The 18,904-nt window shown below is 51.5% G+C and overlaps 1 protein-coding gene across 8 annotated transcripts; it reads right to left on the minus strand.

Annotated features, from left to right (window-relative positions):
• Nucleotides 1-5,886: 5,886 nt before the first annotated feature.
• Nucleotides 5,887-18,259, minus strand: NFE2L1 (NFE2 like bZIP transcription factor 1). Of its 8 annotated transcripts, none has more exons than XM_061391510.1 (6): nucleotides 18,130-18,259; nucleotides 15,638-16,669; nucleotides 10,675-10,890; nucleotides 10,169-10,258; nucleotides 9,785-9,943; nucleotides 5,887-8,962 (listed from the first exon to the last, which is right to left on the minus strand). In XM_061391510.1, the coding sequence occupies exons 2-6, from the start codon at nucleotides 16,145-16,147 to the stop codon at nucleotides 7,613-7,615; spliced, it is 2,325 nt and encodes a 774-aa protein (XP_061247494.1). In that variant the 5' UTR covers nucleotides 16,148-16,669; nucleotides 18,130-18,259; the 3' UTR covers nucleotides 5,887-7,612. The 8 variants fall into 8 exon arrangements, with proteins under 8 accessions (XP_061247494.1, XP_061247495.1, XP_061247493.1 ...); XM_061391511.1 differs by having other exon boundaries at nucleotides 10,675-10,857; nucleotides 18,130-18,256; XM_061391509.1 differs by lacking the exon at nucleotides 18,130-18,259 and adding an exon at nucleotides 17,724-17,848.
• Between the last annotated feature and the right edge of the window lie 645 nt (nucleotides 18,260-18,904).

The raw sequence follows: 18,904 nt of genomic DNA on the forward strand, positions 1-18,904 counted from the left end.
AGGAACAACCTGCACACTTGAATGGTTTTTCAGTACTATAGGCTGGAAAATCTGGTATCTGGTGTGAGTCTTCTGAGTGGTCTCACCATATTAATTTAGTATTTACTGAGCATTTACAGTTTCTACAGAGACTGTCACGTCATTCTGTCTTCATACTGCTCAAAATGTGTTTAGCAGTCTGTGACCTGGTAGCAGTTCCAAACTGTGATACGTTTGGAAACACAGATTTGGGGTTAGCTTTAGATCCTGACTAATGTTATCATAGATTTGTATGACCTTAGCTAAAGCCAACTTCTCCAGACTTTTCAGGTACTGGTCCTGTGATTGATCAGTGAATTAAAATGTCATCCATTTTCTGCCTATAATTCTAGAGCCCAAACAGAACTAGATTCTTTTTTTTGGCTGCACTGGGTCTTTTGTTGCTTTGTGCGGGCTTCCTCTAGTCGGGGCGAGCGGGGCCTGCTCTTTGCAGCACACTGGCTTCTCGTTGCTGGGGGCTGCTCTTGTTGAGAGCACAGGCTTCAGTAGCTGCAGCATGCAGACTCAGTAGTTGGGGTGTGTGGGCTTTATTAGAACATGGGCTCAGAACTTGTAGTGTACAGGCTTAAGTTACTCCGTGGCATGTGGAATCTTCTGGATCATCCACTGCACCACCAGGCAAGTCCCAGGACTGGATTCTTGTCAGTTACAAAAGGGGAAATAAGATTTCCACTGAGATCAATTCAGCTCTACTCAATAGTTAAAGCATTTGTTCCAAATAAACTGAGTGTAGGACTTTCCTGGTAGTCCAGTGGTTAAGAATCCTGAAATGAAGGGGACACAGGTTCTATCCCTGGTCCAGGAACATCCTACATGCCATGGGGCATTTAAGCGCATTCCCCACACTGCTGAGCTTGTGCACTCTGGAGCCTGTCCTCTGCAACAAGAGAAGCCATCACAATGAGAAGTCCACGCACAGCGACTAGAGAGTAAGCCCATCCACTGCAACTACAGAAAGCCGGGGCACAGCAACCAAGACTCAGCATAGACAAAAATAAGTTTTTTGTTTTTTTTTTAAACCATATTCTTTCCCAGGGAAGACACTGGAATTGATAATGCATGCAATGAAAACTGAAGCGAAAGGACACAATTTGGTTATCTTTAAAAGCCAATTATCACACATTTCTAGACTCAAGAATGAAGGATAAATTCTTCTCAAGTGATTGTTGAAGCCACAAATGCATGCAAAAGTGTTAGGGAAAAAATACACATAGACACAACAAATCTTAAGTCTCCTTTCAGAAAGTATTCGTAGAGCATGTCTTCAGATGTGCAAAAACATATGTTGGACGCCTTTGACAAACCTACATCATCACAGACCTCTAGCCCAAGAGTCAAGGAGGTATATTAAGTTGTTGCCCTAGTTACCATTACAGAAGAACAACAGCTAACTGATTTGATGACAGAATCATTGTCTGACACTGGCAAAGCCAGTCAAGAAAAAATACCTTGCTCCTTTACTGCCTTTAGTTTCAAGTTAATAAATACAAAAACACTCATGCTCAGGAGTAACTTTCTGCTTTCCAATGGCATTTGAAAGTTTTGACTACCAATTATAAGTAATTTTTAATAGTTGAGTTTTTAAGTACTTATTTTCAGATGTAATCTTATATTCCAGAACTCATTCAGACTGGAGTTCAACTGATTTTAACCCTTGGCTAGTTAGCATTGACCATATGTACACAACACATTTACAGTCTACGGTCTGTGACACTGGGAATCTGTATTACAAGGTATAGTTATTTTCCTCATAGAGAAAGGGGGAATGCTAGAAGAAACTGCTGCGTCAAAATTTGGTGGAACTCTGAAATCCAAATTTCTGCAATGGCTCCAAATCCTGAACTATGCATGGAGCTGGGCTGTTTGAGATCAAATCTATCTGATCAAGTCATATTTATCTGATCAAGTCATATTAATCTGATGTGCATGCAAGTTAGCCTTCTCATAAAGATGTTCTCATTTAAAACTCAGAACTGATAGGAATGAACTAAGTCTAGGCTCAGTGTTTTCCCGCCACTAGAATTTGATTGAAATACAAATACCACTACCAGGCCGGCATTCAGCTTACTAAGTAAAAGGAAGTCTTGGCTTCCTTCTCCTTTTCTTTTAGCATCCTGATGTCTGGTGTGTGGTAAGAAGTTTGATATAGGAGCTTAAGATCCTTAGACAACCATCAGTCTCTGATCTGCACATCACCTTGGTATGACTGTGCAGCAAGGTTTTCTCTACAAGTTAGTGATTCCCTAGCCAGAGAGTTCAGAGTCGTTTTCTCATCTGTATGACTTTTAATCAACTTGGCCTTGGGCACCTCCTTTTGAGTAAACTGATGGGTATTGAAAGCAAATGAAATCTGAAAAAAAAAGAAAAAACCATCCTACCGGGATAAAAAGCATAGTTGGCCCTGCTTGAAGAAAGTAGAGCAAGGAATGTTTCTAAGGCTTTTCTTTTTTTTTTGGCTTAGGCCAGTTAGGTGGCAGAACTCTGAGGCAAGGCTAAAACATTTAAGTTTACAATATATGCTGACTAGTTTTTAATAAATAGCTAGTGTTAATTCACCAACTGGTCTGAGTCTGCATCCTGACCTTGTTGGTTTGCATAGTTTGTGATAGTACCAAAGCTGCCGTTCATGCCACGAGGATTTTAAAATCCTAGTTGACTGACCAATCCTGCTGTTTACTGTTTTGCATAGCCGCAGATCAGGCTGGGCTACTTTGGGGCCTGGCTCTGGGACATGAGCCTATAGTTGCAGTTACTGCTTCAGCCCCTAGCTGAAGATTGGAAGGCTTGTTAAGACAACTGAATTAGCCTCATTAAATTCGTTTAAAAGGCAGAGCCCCAACACTTGGGTCTTTTCTGCCTCTCTTCAGATGAACTAGATTTTATTTCCTTGGTTAAAACAGCAACTGGAATTAGTAACAAATACCATGCAGCCTACTCCATTATATAGTTAGATTGGAAAAGAGCCCGCTTTAAGACTTAATATGTCTGCACATTCAAAAAGGAAGACAAGGGTTTCTATCCTACTGATTGTGAAAATACACCTCTTCAGCAAGGGCCCATATTCTCACTCCACTGGCGACAACTTGTACACTAGATTTATGTTTTTCAACTAATTCAGGCAGACATGAACTTTCAAAGAAGTCCTAGATCTAACAAGGACTGGAACTCAAACCATACGTTTAAGTTTCACATGTATCCCCACATGCTCATTCTCTACTGTAAGGTTCAGAACTAGTGGAAAGAAGAATGACACCTCTGTGTGAGAAGTGGAAGTGAAAGAGGGGTGTTGGTACACTGACAAAATGACAAGGTGAAGGTCTGAGTCCCTTTCACTTCCCAGATAGATCAGGGATAGGAAAAAAAGGCTTAACCACTCATCATAATCAGTAATCAAACACACGGATTTTGCTAGAGCATGTCTACACTGGGTTATGAAAATGACTTCCAGGAAGGCAGATCCCAACCTGGTACCCCTTTCAGTACCTGCATAGCATCAGTGCCCTAGAACTATATATTCAGCCTGAGCTTCTGAAGCTGTTGCTCTAGGTCAGTCCCTACTGGATGAGTTAAAATAGGGTGGTGGAGACACTTTTCTACAAGGCACTTGTTTTTCCAGCTACTTGCCAAACAGACCTGAAGAGCAGGTCTGCTGTAGCTGTGGGTGGTAAAAGCAGGGATGAAGGCAGCCTAAGATAGGACTCCATGGTAAGTACCTCCTCACTCAGCGGCTGTTTTTAATTGTTCAGCTTTCCCCAGGATGAGCAAGGAGTCAGCTCTGAAGGCCAGATCTTGACACTGGAGCATGTCTCTAGATTTCTATTTTTCCCCTCGGTTCTGTGGGGGTTTTTTCTATTTTTACTGAAGATCTGTTTTGATACTAAAATAGCCCTGGTTTCAGTAGTGAGACCTTATGTGGGGCAGAGACTGAAACAATGGATCTGGGACTTTCCTGGTGGTCTAGCAATTAAGACTCCGTGCAGGGGGTAAGCGTTGGATCACCTATTGAGGAACTAAGACCCCACATAGCCTGGGGTTGGGGGGGGGGCGGGGGAGGATCTACTTCCACTGCCTTACATAATTGAAGATGTGTGGGAAAATCAGTTTGAATAACACCTAGAACTAAAGTCAAGACAAAGCAAGCTTTTGACCCCTCCCCAAAAAGACACCCAGAAGTTTGGTCCCGAGGCCCACTCATCCCCCTATGAACTCCAGGACCTTGCGTCACTTCCTGTCTCAGGTGCAACAGCTTTCACAGGCCTTGCTTGAGTTCTCATATCTTCTTCCTGCCAGAAAAAGCCTTGAAGCTGGAACACCCACTCCACCTGCCAACAGCAAAAAGAGGTCAGCCCCACAGCAGTGCTGACCAACTTGGCCCAAAGCCCCAGCTAATCAGCAAGCTCCCAGACACAGCTGTACATCTCTCCATAAGGGGACATGAGGGAAGGGGGTGACCAAAACATACTTTCTCAGACCAGAAGCAACACTAGCAAAGGGGAGGTAAGGCATTTTTCTCTTAAAATCCTTAAAAAAAAAAGTCTTAAAAGTTGCAAAACTAAAGTTAAAGCCTAATTGTGTACTAAACAAAAATACGTATACACATTTCTAGAAAGAATACAAAGACATTACTCTGAATTTTACTTGTCACAGTTTTCTATATATTTTTGTCAGTTTTTCCAACTTAATTTTTAGCCTTTTTCCTTTAAAATCTGTTTTATTTGGTTTACAGTCAGTTTTGTTGTTCAGTTGCTAAATTGTGTCCGACTCTCTGCAACCCCATGGACTATAGCACGCCAGGCTTCCCTATCCTCTCTCAGTTTGCTCAAATTCATGATTCATGTCCATTGAGTCCGTGATGCTACCTAACCATTTCATCCTCTGCTGCCTTCTCTTTTTGCCTTAGGAAACAGCTCTTACTTGATAGGACGGACCAACCCCTTCCAACTAGAGTTGGGGCAGGAGAGGGTGGGAAGCCATTGTAAATTGAAACAAATTAAGAGCTCAGCCTTATTCCCAGAATTCTATTCCACCCCACAGAATAAACTCTAGTAGCAGCAGCAGCAGCATCACAGAACCAGGTCACACAGTGGTACATGGGGAGTTCCAGATCACAGGTTTCATGATGGAGAACACAGCCTCCAGCCCAAAACCTTGTCTGATAATCTCACAGAGACTGCCAAGGGGCCATTCATTACTTGGGCATTTGTAAAGTACCTACCATAGATGGGCATGAGGCAGTTCTAAGAACCACCTGGTACCTTAAAGCATTCACCACTTCATACCCTTTTGGTTTTTTGAGGGAGAAGATTCTGGTCACCTCAGCTGGAAAGGATTTCAAATGCCTTAAACCCTGGGGTCACACTGTCTGTTTCTCTAGTTCTGGGGCCCTGCTGTTACAATGCAGTGCTTGGAGTGTGCCAGTCCGTCCATCTCTCAGGTTTCCATCACTATCGTCACCATGACTACACTCCAGCTGGCAGGTGGGACCACCAGAGAAGTAACAGCACAGTCAATGTAAAAATGTAGTTTGCCAAAAAAAAAAAAAATGTAGTTTGCCTCAGGGGGACAGGTACGGAGCTGGGCCATGTGACAAAACCCGCCTAGCCCTATGACAAAAAGGCCAACGGACACTGAATTCTTCCTCTAAAAGGATTCAGCTGGCAAACCAAAAGGTAATAATAAACTCCTTTTTGCAAGATTTAATGCAGTATTTAAGACTTCATTGTCAACCTCCCCCCTCTTCAGCCACCTTCCCATAAGAGCTTTGCCTTAGCCACATGGTCAGTGCTCTCCTCTTGGGGCCTGTTTCCTTTACCCTCAGTTTAAATTCAAAATAGGGAAAAACTGCACTTGAGAATGAATCATTCATTTTATTTTATTTTGTCATGTGCTCACAGCATCTTTCTTTCTCTCTCTCTCCTCTCCCTGGCAGGTCACAGAGATAAATTAAAAATAAATCTACAAGGAAATAATTTATAAAAGCACTTCCCAGGCTCATGCCTTCTATCCCTACTGCTCAGTTAGAACGCCTCCCCCTCCAAGTGGGGAAGAGAATCAGTGCTTCCCCCACTTGAACTCATTCCTGTTAGTCTGGGGCAGACCATGCTCTAGACCCAGGCAGAGGTGGGCACAGCAGTAGGCAACAAAGACACTGGGGTCCAGGAACCACCTGATCACCTTGGCGCTCCCCTCTCTGCCTCCCCCAGGCAGTCCGCCGGAAGCTCTTGCTAAACCGGGGTACGGAGAAGCTGCCTGTGGCCAATAGCCTTGCGGAAGGGGTACCCTCAGCCCCTCTTACATGCACTTCTCATTCTCCTAGAAAGAAACCCAAAAAGAAAGCAGACAGAGACCTCGGGACAGAGGAGAAAAATCCCAAGTGTTCACACGATTACACGGAGTCTTTATGGCAAAGAGAACATTTAGCAGCTTTGAATATTGGGGTATCTCCTTTTTACTCAACACAAGCATTCTAGACCCTATAAGTGAAACAGGGCTCAAACCCTAAAAATAAATCAAAGCGCAAGAAACTCTAAAGGACTAGTTTTTGTCGTCGTTGCTGGGTTTCATATTTTTTGTCTTTCCAGTGACAAGCCCAGTTGGTAGGGGAGGCCTGAGGGAAGGGTCACTCCCCAGTGTTGTGCTGAATACTGCCTGGCTTCTCCACATCACCCCCCTGCCTCAGAGCAGCTCCCAGGAGGCTGCAGGCCCAGCACCCCAGCTGCAGAAGAACTCCAGGCAGCCGGTGAGGGGCAGGGGCACGCGGGCAGGAAGAGAACAGCGTTCGCATGCAGGCTCTGATGGAGATGTGGGAGCCTCAGCTCAGGGGTGACTGGGCACAGAGGAAGTTGGATGGCAGGGCAGTTGAGTGACATGCTTGGTTGGGGCTGCTGCAACACAGGGCCTGTGACCCTTGCCTGTTTATTATTCATCCTAACTCTTCAAGTCAGTGTCGGGTCCCAGTGGCTCCCCTATGACCAAAACCTCACAGAAAGTATCATCCAAGAGCTCCCCTTCAGGGATGCCAAAGTGCAGGGGCAGGAGAGCTCAGAAGCCCCTTTCAGAACCCACTCCGTGTTCCACCCCTCCCCTGGGGTGAAGTGGGGTTTACTCACACCAAATGATCTAGTCTCCCCTAAAACCTGATGCCTGGAATCCTGGCCAGAGCCAACTTAACCTGCCCTTTGATTTTCTTCCCGCTTTGATTTTTCTTCCCCTTCCTTCCTTCCCTTCCTTTCCGGAAATGAGACTGACTTTCTACTACCTCCCCCTCCTCTCACAAGTCCCTTCCTTCCCATCTGCCGGCCTCCAGCAATGCCAGCACCACCCTTCACCTGAAGAAAAGGGACAGGGGTGAGGGCCCTGTCCACCCAAACGGTCTGGCCACTTCCACCCCCCTCAGCAGGGGAAGCTGAACCAGACAGCGCCTGCCTCTTCCTGTCCACTGACCCGCAGTCATCCCCTCTGAGAAGATCTATTGGATAAGAAGGCATTAAAGTCCCCGCTGTAGGTCCAGGTCCAGGCCCAGCCCTTCTCCAGTTCCCATCTCGGTGAGCGTCAACCCCCTTCCTCCCCAGGCTCACTTTCTCCGGTCCTTCGGCTTCCTCTCCTGCCGCCGGGCCTGCTGGTCGGCCAAGGTGCGGGGAATGAGGAGGACGCTGCCGTCCCCGGCATACTGGAGCGCGTACTGACTGGGCGAGTAGGGCCGCCCGTTCTCATCCCGCAGCCGCCCAAACACCTCCTGGTACAGGCTCTGGACCTTCTGCTTCATCTGCCGCAGGGACCGGAGGAACTCCACCTTCTCACGCAGCAGCCGAGCTTTATCGCGCTGCAGGTCCTCCACGTCCCGCTCCAGGTTCAAGATGGTGTCCAGCTTGCGCTTGCGGCAGTTCTGCGCCGCCATCTTGTTCTTGCCGCGGCGCCGGATGTCACGGATGAGGCTCAGCTGGGCCTCACTCAGCTGGTACTTGGACAGCAGCTCGTTGAACTCCTCCACAGGCAGGTTGATGATCTTGTCGTTGGTAAACGGGATCTTCATGGCGCGGGCTCGATGCTCGTCCCGGCTCATCTGCTTGTCCAGGAAGTCGGCCTGCTTCTCCTTGCTGCCCTTCTTGAGAGTGCTGGGGGGTGGCAGGTCGGCGGAGTCGAGGGCACTAGGCGCCATGTTGTACGTGTGGTTGTGCCCAACGTGCTCCAAGTAGGGCAGGCAGGAGAGCTGAGACGGGTCCTGGTAGCTCATGCGGCAGAACTTGGAATACTCAGGCTGGTAGCCCACAGCGCCCTCAGCCTCTTCCAGATCCAAGGTCTCAGAGTCAGAGCTATAGCCAACGGCACCTTCCTCAGAAAAGGAGGAAGAGGCTGAGGAAGAAGCAGAGGAGGAGGAAGAGGAGGAGGAAGAGGAGGAGGAAGAGGAGCTACCTTCAGAGCTGCTCAGGGAGGAAGGGCTATGGCTGGAGTCCAAGGAGAGGCCTGAGTCAGAATCAAATTCCTCTTCGAGCTGGGAGGCCTGCACTGGGTTAAAGCCTTCTTCTATGGCCAGATCCATCAAGCTGATTTCATCCAGCATGGCTTCATCTAACAGACCCCCCAGCGGATCAGGCAGCTCAGGGCCGGCTGTGTCGTTGGCCGTGCCATTGAGCTGTGGCGGAAAGAAGAGCCCCGCCAGGTTGGTGGAACCAAAGGTGGAGTTGAGGCTGGTGGAATTGCTGGGGACCAGCGGGAGCAGCGTGGAACTGCTGGCCACAGGCAGGCTCTCCACCTCCGGGCTGAAGAGTGAGAAGTCCTGGCTGCAGCCCCCCAGGGATGCCTGATGCAGGCTGACATTCTGATTGATGGGAGTGTTGGGGGCAAGGCTGTAGTTGGTGCTCAGTGGGTCTCCTGGAGGGGCATTATACAGGACTTCACTTGTCGATGTGTTCACTTCCATGGCCTGGGAGGAGAGACGAGCGTCACCATTCAATCTGTGCAGATTCCCTCCCCTGGTGTGGCTGGGGGCTCACACTAGCAGGCACCCAACGCAGGCATGGCCGCCTGGGTATAAATGCAAGAGATGGGAAACCAGAGCCCATCAAGTGGGGCTGGGAGCAGCCTCAGCTCCCAGCCCCACTTGATCTACCACGCCTGGCAGAGATGGGTTCCTCCTCCCTGTGAACTTCCCCCAAGGCAGGACTGATGGGCTCCCGGTCACCTCTGGTCAGACTCCCCCATCATGGAGGGAGAGGAAAAAAGCTCCTAACACTGCAAAATCAGCACAGTGCAGAGAACACCTGGGCCTGCAGCGAGACAGCCTAGCTGCACCACTTGCTGGAAGACCAGAAGCATTTCACTCAGCCTCTCTGAGTTCAGTGTCCTCACCTTTAAAATAATAAAAGGGCTGGCGAGATGATGAGAGGGCCAAGTGACATGACAATGGCTGCAAAGGACTGCAGGAATGTCAGCCTGTTTTAATGCTCAATCTAGGAAACCCCTAGCCACGTGATTACCTGCCTGAAGGAAAGGAAGAAGGTGCACCTAGGAGGCAGGCCTGCGTTAGAAGCCTCAGTCCCAGGGCTGCTTTTCCCAAACCCCAATCCTGACTGCACCCACTACTGCCCCAATGAGACACCTGGACAGTGACATCTCAGTGTCCCCACTTTCCTTATCAATCACAAAGGTGTTACTCTTTTTTTTACCCAGAAGTGGAAAAGCAACTGAAAATGAAGATACCCCACACAAAGTCCGACATGTTTGTGCCTGGTTCTGATAATCCTACCTGCATTTCCATGATGGACATGAGATCTTGCCACTGCTGTTCCAAATCAAATGGCGACTCTGTCCCAGTCAGCAGAGGAGACAAAAGGTTGTTCTGAAGACCTGGGGGCTCACTCTCACTAGGCACTGCTTCTGTTATGCTGGAAATGTCTGCCGGAAACTAGGGCAAAACACAGAGAAGGTTTAACAGAGGAGGAGGAAAGACCACCTTCTGCTTCCTCCCAGAGACTACCGCCTGAGGCTCTGTATCTTCCTTCCTCTGCATTCACCCCCAGCAGCCAGGACAGGGCCAACACCAAAAGCTGGCCCCTCAGGCAGCCGCAGAGACACACCACGTGCAGGCTACCCTGCTGGCTCAGTGGGCTCTCCCTAGAGTCCTGCTCACCTCAGCATTCTCCCCAAAGGGGCAGGTGGCCTCCAGCAGCCTAAGGCACTCTTCCAAGGACAGGGCTGTCTGGTCCTCCCCACCAGGCACCTGTGGCAACAGCAACTGTTAAGTCTGACTGACCCAGGCCTTGGCTGCCTGTGGGCCAAAGCCCCTTCCCCAGCCTTTCCAAGGGAAAGCCGGAAGGAGGCCTTGTGTGGTCGTAGGGCTACACTCTCCCTACGTCCCCAGCTGTCGGCTGGCCACAAGTCCCAAACTCCAGGGGAGAAGAGAGAGAGTGGGAGGGTTCTGATGCGAGCAGACAGCCACTAGGTGCCCTGCCTCCCCTGCGCTGTTCTTTATAAGGTGTGGTCCCTCCACTGCTGTGCGGCTCTTCCACTCCCACTTCCTCAGCCACCACTGTGACTTAGAGATCCCAACCCAAGATACACATTCAGGCCCATCCCATACACACACACTACCTTCTCTAAAGAGAAGTTTCTAGAAGTAGGCAGAGGGGGGAGTACCTGCGCAGGGAAGCTCTCCCCAGTCTCTCCATCCACTAGCAGGTTTCGTGCCAGAGCTTCTGCACCCTCGCCTGGCCACGTGTCCTCCTGCTCGGCCCCATCTCGCAGTTCCTTATCCACATCCTGCTCCTTCTGGCGATGACTGTAGTCAAAAATCTCACGCCCAGCCCCCAGGTCAATATCCTGTCGCCAAAGGATGTCAATCAGATCTATGTCCTGAAAGATAGAGCACCATGACTTTAGCTATGGGGTCCAGGGGCCCCTCCCTGTCCTGTCCCTCAGAAGTCCCTCCAAGCATCACCCCAACTACTCCTGGGTGGGGTCGCTCCCAATCTACACCTGCCAGCTTCCACTGCTGTCCCCTCCGTACCAGCAAGGATTCATTCATCTACTTCCAGACACCAGCCTCCAAAACAAAAAGAGAGCTAGCAAAAACCTCTAGCATGACTATCACCACACTAGCCTGTGCACTTAGGATCTGGACCAGAAACACAGCCAGGCCAAAAGGCAGGGCAATCTCACCACAACTTAAGAAGGAAGGGCGAAGCAGAAGACACCTCTCATTTTGGCAATGGGAATCCCTTAAAACTTGGTTTGTAGAAAGATGGCCATGGCAAGCAAGGGTGAACTGTGAAGCGGAATCGCTTCGCAGTGGCCAGGCTTGCATCAGCCTATGGTGCCATTGTATTTGCATAAAGGGGTGGGGTGGGCTGGAGAGGAAAATCCCTGCATTTGCAACCACCTGATGCAACCAATGACAACCACAGGCTACCTCCAGCCCTTCCTACAGCCATTCCCCCTTTCCCTGGCTGAGGCAGGAGTACGGATGAACACCCACAACTCTTAGCCCAGGCTCACCTCAAGATCCATCCCTGCTAGAATGCCCACTCTCAGCTGATCCCAGCAAGCCGCCTCAATCCCCGGAGAGCCTCAGGCGGTCAGATGATCCTCACTGGGCACCCCACCCCTGCCAAGGCCAGCCCCACAGTGTCCCCTCACACCAGTGCTCACTCCTTTACCACACCCCAGGACTCACTGACTGCCATCAGTCAACCCACTCAAGGACATAGCCCCCATCACCGCCCAGCCACAACTGCCGCCTTGGGCACCAAAATGCCTCCCTCCCACTCTACCCTGGCGCCTGCCGATCAGTTCCTGCTCCAACTGCCACCCCCATTGCCACCCAGCATACCAGCACACAACCCCAATAAATAAGAGACATTTGGATTTCCTATACATTCATGTGGCTGAAGAAACCCTGAATTGTTGCCTTCTGCTCAGGTGTTAAAAGGCAGATACTTTCCATAAAGCATTATTCTTAGTTTAGAGCTTAGACCCACCTCCCTAGCTCTGACCCGACATCTCTTTCCCACCGTAACTCTAATTCTAAGACCTCCCAGGTGTCTCCCACACCCCCAGTCTCCCCACACACACCAACCTGAACAGAAGCCCTGGACCCAGGAGCAGAGCGGGGCTGGGCCACCCGGTGACCAGCCACCAAAGAGTTAAGGGGCCGGCTCCCTTTGGCATGGCCCCCACCACTGTGAGAGCTGCGGTCCAGGCGGGTCATGGTCTGCGAGATGAGCCCCAGGGCAGCTGGTGCCGGGCAGCCGGACAGGGGGCTCCAAGGAGCTCTTGGCTCTCAAGGAGCAAACCAGGCTGGAAGGGTGGCCCCTTGCTAGCTCCGAGGGGCCCAAGGAGGGTGCCCCGCCCGTGCTGCTGCCTGGGCGGCCCAGCCCAGCCCCCCTTCTCCATCCTGAAGCAGCCCCCTCCCACCTCACAACCCCAGTTCCACTCAGGCGCCTGGCAGCCCCCACCCTGAGCTCACCGCAGAGGCTGCAGTGAGATGGGACTCCCACCCCATGCTCCGTGCTCAAGCTGCAGAGGAAAGCAAGCTCCCTCCTGGGCCTATCCTCCCGCTCCTCCCTTTCTCCCCCTTCCCATGCCCCCCAAACTTGTTACCTAGGCTGCAGCAAGGAGCCAATCCCCTCCCCCTCCCACCCCGCAGGTCACTGCTGAGGCTGCAGAGAGCCAATCCCCTCCCCCAGGTCAGCAGCTGGGCTGCGGAAAGAGCCAATCCCCTCCCACTGTCGTTACCTAGGCTGCGACGAGAGCCAATCTCCTCCCCCAAGTCTCCGCTGGAGATGCGGAAGGAGCCAATCCCCTCCCACCGCCTGTTACCTAGCTGCAGCCGGGAGCCAATCTCTGCACCAGGGCAGCTGGAGAAGCTGCCGCAAGGAACCAGCCCATCCCTGGGCCGCCTCCGTCTCCTCAAGGAGACGCACCCAGGGGCGGGCAGCCCCACCCAGCCCAGTCAGCCAGCCTGGGTGGCGCAGTGAGAGAGCCCGGGGGGGGAAGGGGTGCCACTCTCCCTCCTGTCGCATCCTGCTTACCCAGCCCACTCAGGACTGGACAGACACTCCTCCTGCAGCTTCCCTGGGAATCTAAGTTCTTCCCTGGAAGTGGAAGGAGTTTTCCCATTCCTCCGTAGGACTGTGGCCAGTCGTCCTCAAGCCCAAGGATCAAAGCTAGGCTGGGCAGGAACCCAGTGCGCCCAGATCCACTGGGAACCAGGGGCTTTGTCACCCCAGAGCAGGCCAGACGAGAGGAAGCGGGAAGCCATCCACACACACAGGCAGGGATGTCATGGCGCTGGGCAGGCCTAGGCAAGAGGGAGACAGGAGCCTGAAGGCCAGCATGAAGGGTGCTCTGCAAAGTCCAGGACACAACAACATCCCCTGCCCCCCCACCCCCACCCCCCTTAACCCCAGCTGTTTTCAAGAGCATTCTCTGCCTGAGCCCCAGCTCACATCTCTAAAGCAGAAAATAAGACCCTGGCAGAATCAGGGTCACAATTCTGGCTTCCATCCTCACTGCTGCTCCCTTCGCACCTAAGGTCAGGTCAGGGACAGTATGTTCTCCACGGTCACAGACTGCTCCTCCTCGCCTGCTAAGAGCTGTACACAGGCCACCCCCCGCTCTGGGCAGAGTGCCAACCTCGAGGGGAATCCTATCCCTGACAAGGGCCTGGGCTATAGCTGTCCATCGAATAGGCCTGGCAGCAGGGGAATGCTGCCACCCCGGGGATAATACCAGCTCCAGCAGTGCCTGTCACATGCTCTGGACCTGGGTATTTTTATCCCTGAGTTGCTGAGGAAATGTTGTTCTAGACACAATAATCCTCCCTTCCCCCACCCCCAGCCTGGGCCCCTAATGCTGACCCGTCCTCAACCTCCAAAGGGAACAGTGAAGGCCTGGGGTCAGGAAAAGAACGAACTTCACGAAGGCCAAGCAATGCCGGGCAGCGGGGTCAAAGTCCCAACCCATCAAATTACGTCGAAAACGTCCCATCCCATCCCAGGAGAGCTTCCTGCAGGAAGAGGAATGAAGCTATGCCTGCAGGGTTCCCAGGAGCAGAGTTCCCAAGCCCAGTTATACCCAACCCTTGAGGAGCTACCATGGGGTGGGAGGATGGAACAGGAGGCTGGGAGGCACACTTCTTTAGATCACTGTGCCAGACTGGAGCCCATTTGAAGGAAAAGAACAGAGCAAGCAGAAGAGAGGTGGCACTGGAAGAATCTCAACAAGAGGCACCGCAAGGCAAGGAGTGCTCACAGCCCCCTGGCTCAGATAACTCTAGTCTCCCTCAAAGGAGAGCTAGTTTGAGCCAGCTAAGCACAGAGCAACCCTGACACCATGGACATTTGGGGCCAGGTCAATCTGTTATTTAGGGGCTGTCCTATGCTTTTTAGGAAATTCAGCAGTATCCCATGCCTCTCCCCACTAGATCCCAATTACACCTTTTCCAGTTGTGACAACCAAATCTGTTTCTAGACACTGTCACATGTCCCCTGATACCACAAAATCATCCCCAGTTGAGGACCACAGGCCCAGAGGAAGCCACATGATTTGACACCACTACATGATTTGACAGTCACTAACATTCAGAAAACTGAACTCAAGAACAGACTTGAAGGCAGGATGGGAGGCAAAACCTGGTCTGATTGGTAGACAGCCAAGTTCTACAGCTTCTATAAAGTTTCAACGTATCTCCACACCCTCTTCTTCCCAAACACTCCCCCCATGCACCCTTGCTTCAAGACTCAGCCCTGGAAAACCCAGCCCAGTGCAATCCCTCTTTCCCTAACAGCCAGGCAAGCAAAGCAGACCTTTTTCCAAGCTCCTTAAGACTGCATGGCAAGACAGGGTCAAAAGCAGAGTTCAAAGCCATCTTATCACACTGGTGGAGCAGGGGCAACAGAAGCCATTTCACACTCTTAAAGGCAACTGCATCACCTTCTTTCCAGAACAGAATGTCAGCCACTCGTCAGGAGTTCAGATCTCTGACAGTTCAAAGCAAGCTGACTTCAGCAGCAGAACACAGTTTCTCTTCTAGCTTCCAGCCCTCCTGTCCCTACTCCCTGCAGTGGGCCTTTAGCAAAGAATGGGAGCCTGGCCCTCTCCTGGCCAAGAATAACTATCTAAATCTACCCCCTGGCTCAGGCCCAGGAGAGCCGACTTATCAGGACCTTACAACAACAACACGCCTGACCACAAAGGAGAAGAACTTTAGGATATGTATGTGTGTTTTGCTGTGGGGGGAGGTACAAGGCAACAGTCCACAAAATATCTGTGTCTTAGCAACAGATATACAGCGCATCAAAGCCCATCACAACATGACTCCCTCCCCCACCCCAGGCCTCTAGGACTCATGTTGAAATCCAAGCAGTAAACACACAGGCATGTTCTAGGAACCTCCCACTGCCCTGACAGTACATTTAGAGGTAGGTCGATTCTAGTCAGACAGTCCAGCCCATTCCTAACCAAGAACAATGCCCGAGACTCCTTGGAACCTCTCTGGTTCTTTACAGGGCTTAGTACAACAACCATACTCTTTCAGGACCAGCCCATCCCACCCCCCAACCCCAGACCCTTCCCACCACCCCTCCACATCGCCACTAACCTCTTTGGTTAAGTCTCCACTGACTGGAGGGGCTACAGCTCCCAAATCCTCCAGATCTTCACTGAATCCCTGCTCCGTCTCACTTTCTCGCACCCCGTTGTCTGGGCCTGTCACATCCTGGAGACCACTGGAACTCTCGAGGGCGAGGCCTGAGCTGGGCTGGCTGCCAGAGACAGACCCCTCTGGATCCCGGTGGACCAGCCAGGCGTTAACCTCAGTAGTTGGCACCTGGAACCTGTCCAGGGCCCTCACCTGATTGAGGAGTCGCCGGGCAGTGAAGTAATTGTCCAGGTCTATGCTCTTGGGGTGGATACCATAGCCATCCAAGGTATTCCTCAGGTTGTGGAACTGGGTCTGAGTATAGGCAGAACTGGGCCCCAGGATGATCTCCCGAAGCGGGGGTAGCTGTGAGGTCAGGTAAGTATCCACGTCCACCCGCACCCCAATCAAACTGAGCAGAATGGTGAACTGGAGGAGTCCTTCCGTTAAGTATTTCTTCAGAGAAAGCATTGCTGAAGGACCAGAATGTTTATGTTTTTTGGTTTTTAAATCTTCTGAAAGACAGATCAAGGCCACTGCTCTGCTGCTCCAGCCAGCAAGTCACCCTCCTCAGTGCCAAACCCTGTACCCCACCCTGGCAGAACACAGGGGCTGAGCTCCCTGATGGCCTCAGAGGAAAACACGCCCCTTGGAACCAAGGCCACACTCCAGACCACATTCACTTTTCCCTTCTTGACACCTCACCTCTGAAAGTACAACTGTTGCTAACCCAGTCCAGGTCCTCGAGGCCCACGTGACTTACTGTCTCCACAGTCCACATACAGTCACTTCCTCACTCACATTAGTTGTCCTCTCTGTAGATTCTGCAGATTCCACCGCAGGCTGTTCTCACAAACAGCTGATGATTTTTTTTTTTTTTTCCCTCCTTCTCCTTCCTAAGGTTTATTTTCTTTGGCTGGAGCTACAGGCCTTTTGTCTTGGGTCAGAGTGTCCCGCCTCCTCCACGCTTACCAGGGGGGTTTCCAGAGAAACCTGAAACAGGAATCACAAAAGCAACGGGATAAGGTTCTATAATTTTCATACCAGGTTCAAGGCAGAAGGTAGGAAACATATTAAAAGGCCACTTTTATCTCTTTATTAAAAAATAAATCCAGTTATACTCCCAGAAAAACCACAAAATCCTGTACAAATAGAACAACTATGAAAGGAAGGTACTGCTCACAAGGGATCTCAATATCTGGATATTAATTTTGTGATGCTCTAAAAGGTAGCTCATTTTGGATAAGCAGATAATGCCCAGGGCATCCAAAATATTTTACATGTTATCTGATTTACCAACCCTCCCCCACCCCATTACACACTACCCAGCTTCTATTTTTAGCATCAGAAGTCCATTTCCTATCTTAACATAAAGTTTGTTTCCCATCTCTCAGAATAAAACTGCCTATAATTCTTGTCCCTTCAAGTTAAGAGGAGAATGCGTGGGAGTGTGAAAGGACAACACCACAGAAAAGAATAACACCTTTTGTTTCCCAGCTTTAAAATCTGATTTCTTTCCTATTACTTTCACATAAAAAAAAAAAGTGGGGGTCCTGGCGGGATGGGAAGGGGCCTGTGACAGGATTATTCTGTCCAGAGTTTGAATACGCATGTTTTATTTTCATTCATGTGACCTTCTGATCCAAATTAGAAGGATACGGCCAACTCTTCAACCCAGACAGCCAAGTGGGGAGGGAGTAAACCTGGCTTTCAGTTCTCGTTTCTACTTTTGAGCTTCCATTAACCTTATAAACCAAGACATAGCCCTCTGATCTCCAAGGCTATGACCCACCTACCAACTTCATCCTAAAGGGAAAAAGACAAACACACACATACCCAAAGACAGACAGACAGACACACACACCCCTTATCTGGTTAGAGTAAACGTAACTGCGACCCAGAATTCCTGCTTACACTACCCTCCACTTCTCACGCAATTTACTACTAAAAACCTCCCAAGAGCAATTAAGTTCCAGAAACAGGACAACATCCCTTAAAGATCGAGTAATGCCAGGTCTGAGCCCGGTCCCACCCTGCCCCCGGATACCCGAGTCCGGCTGGGACCAAGTCGCCATGCCGCTCCTGGCGCCTCGGCTTCTAGCCTTCTGGGCAGCAGCGAACAAGTGCTACTTTCCTGGCCTTGACCCACCGGGACGGCCAAACCCCACCCCGCCCTCCGCCCCTATGGCCCCACCCCGCTCCCAAGCAAGGGCTTAACACCACGCCTTCTCAGGCCCTCAGCCCTCCCCAGTCCAACCCACCCGGGAGCTGGAATTCTCCACGGCCTTTCGGCCCCTCCCTGCCAGGCCCAGGGCCCGGCCCCGAGGCAAACCCCGCTCGGCCGCCCGCTCCCGCCTCCTGCCCCTGAGCTCCACCCCGCCGCCCTTCACTCTGTAAGCCTCGGTCCCGCGGGGCTGCGCCCCTCCCGTTAGGGAAAGAAATGTGCTTGATACCCGCTGCTGAGCTCGGCGTCCGCCGCTGCCACCACAGCAAGCCCTCAGCCCGAGTCCAGGCCTTGCAGCCGCCACCGCCGGCCGGCCTAGAGCTCGCCAGCCTCCGCTTCCCTCCCCGCCCCCTCCTTCCACCTCACTCGGAAGCCCGCCCTCCGCGTCCTCCCCGAGAATACGTTTCTCCAATCAAAGAGCCGAGATCGTGGCCGTCGCCGGATGTCGCTTTGACTGATAGTAAAGAGAGCCCAATAACTGAGTATGCCTCCTTCTCCCTTTACCGGTTTCTCAAGACTGACATGGTGCATGGCCCAATAGGCATGTAAGCCCGCCCCGCGGCGTGGGCCCACCAATAAGTGGGGCGAAGGCCACAGCGCCCGGTGTTTGGGACCCCTCGGCCGTGCTTCGGCCGCAGGCGGTATTACAGCCTGGGCATGGAGTGAAGTAAACAGGCTGAGCGCTTCCAGTGCATTCTTTGACGGGTATAAGGGCTTAGGGCTGGGAATGGGAGGTGGTTATCACCGCCGGAGCGCGGAATCCCCCCATTGAGGGTTCCCACGGTGACTTGCAAAAGTCCAGTGAGACCTGAGAGGCCGAGGTAGGGCACAGAGCATGTGTTTCGCGTGGTGTGGACGCTCGTGCCGCCATCTTGGGTGCTGGTAGCGGAAACCGCTCTCCCAGCTTCCGCTCCATGCGGGCCTGGCACTGGGCCCTTTGCCAGTCAGGGATCGCAGTGCCCCATGTCGTGTGCAAGTCGTGTGGACGGGTTGCCACTACAGTG

Source organism: Bos javanicus, chromosome 19 (assembly GCF_032452875.1).
Source record: "Bos javanicus breed banteng chromosome 19, ARS-OSU_banteng_1.0, whole genome shotgun sequence".
Taxonomy (NCBI): Eukaryota; Metazoa; Chordata; class Mammalia; order Artiodactyla; family Bovidae; genus Bos; species Bos javanicus.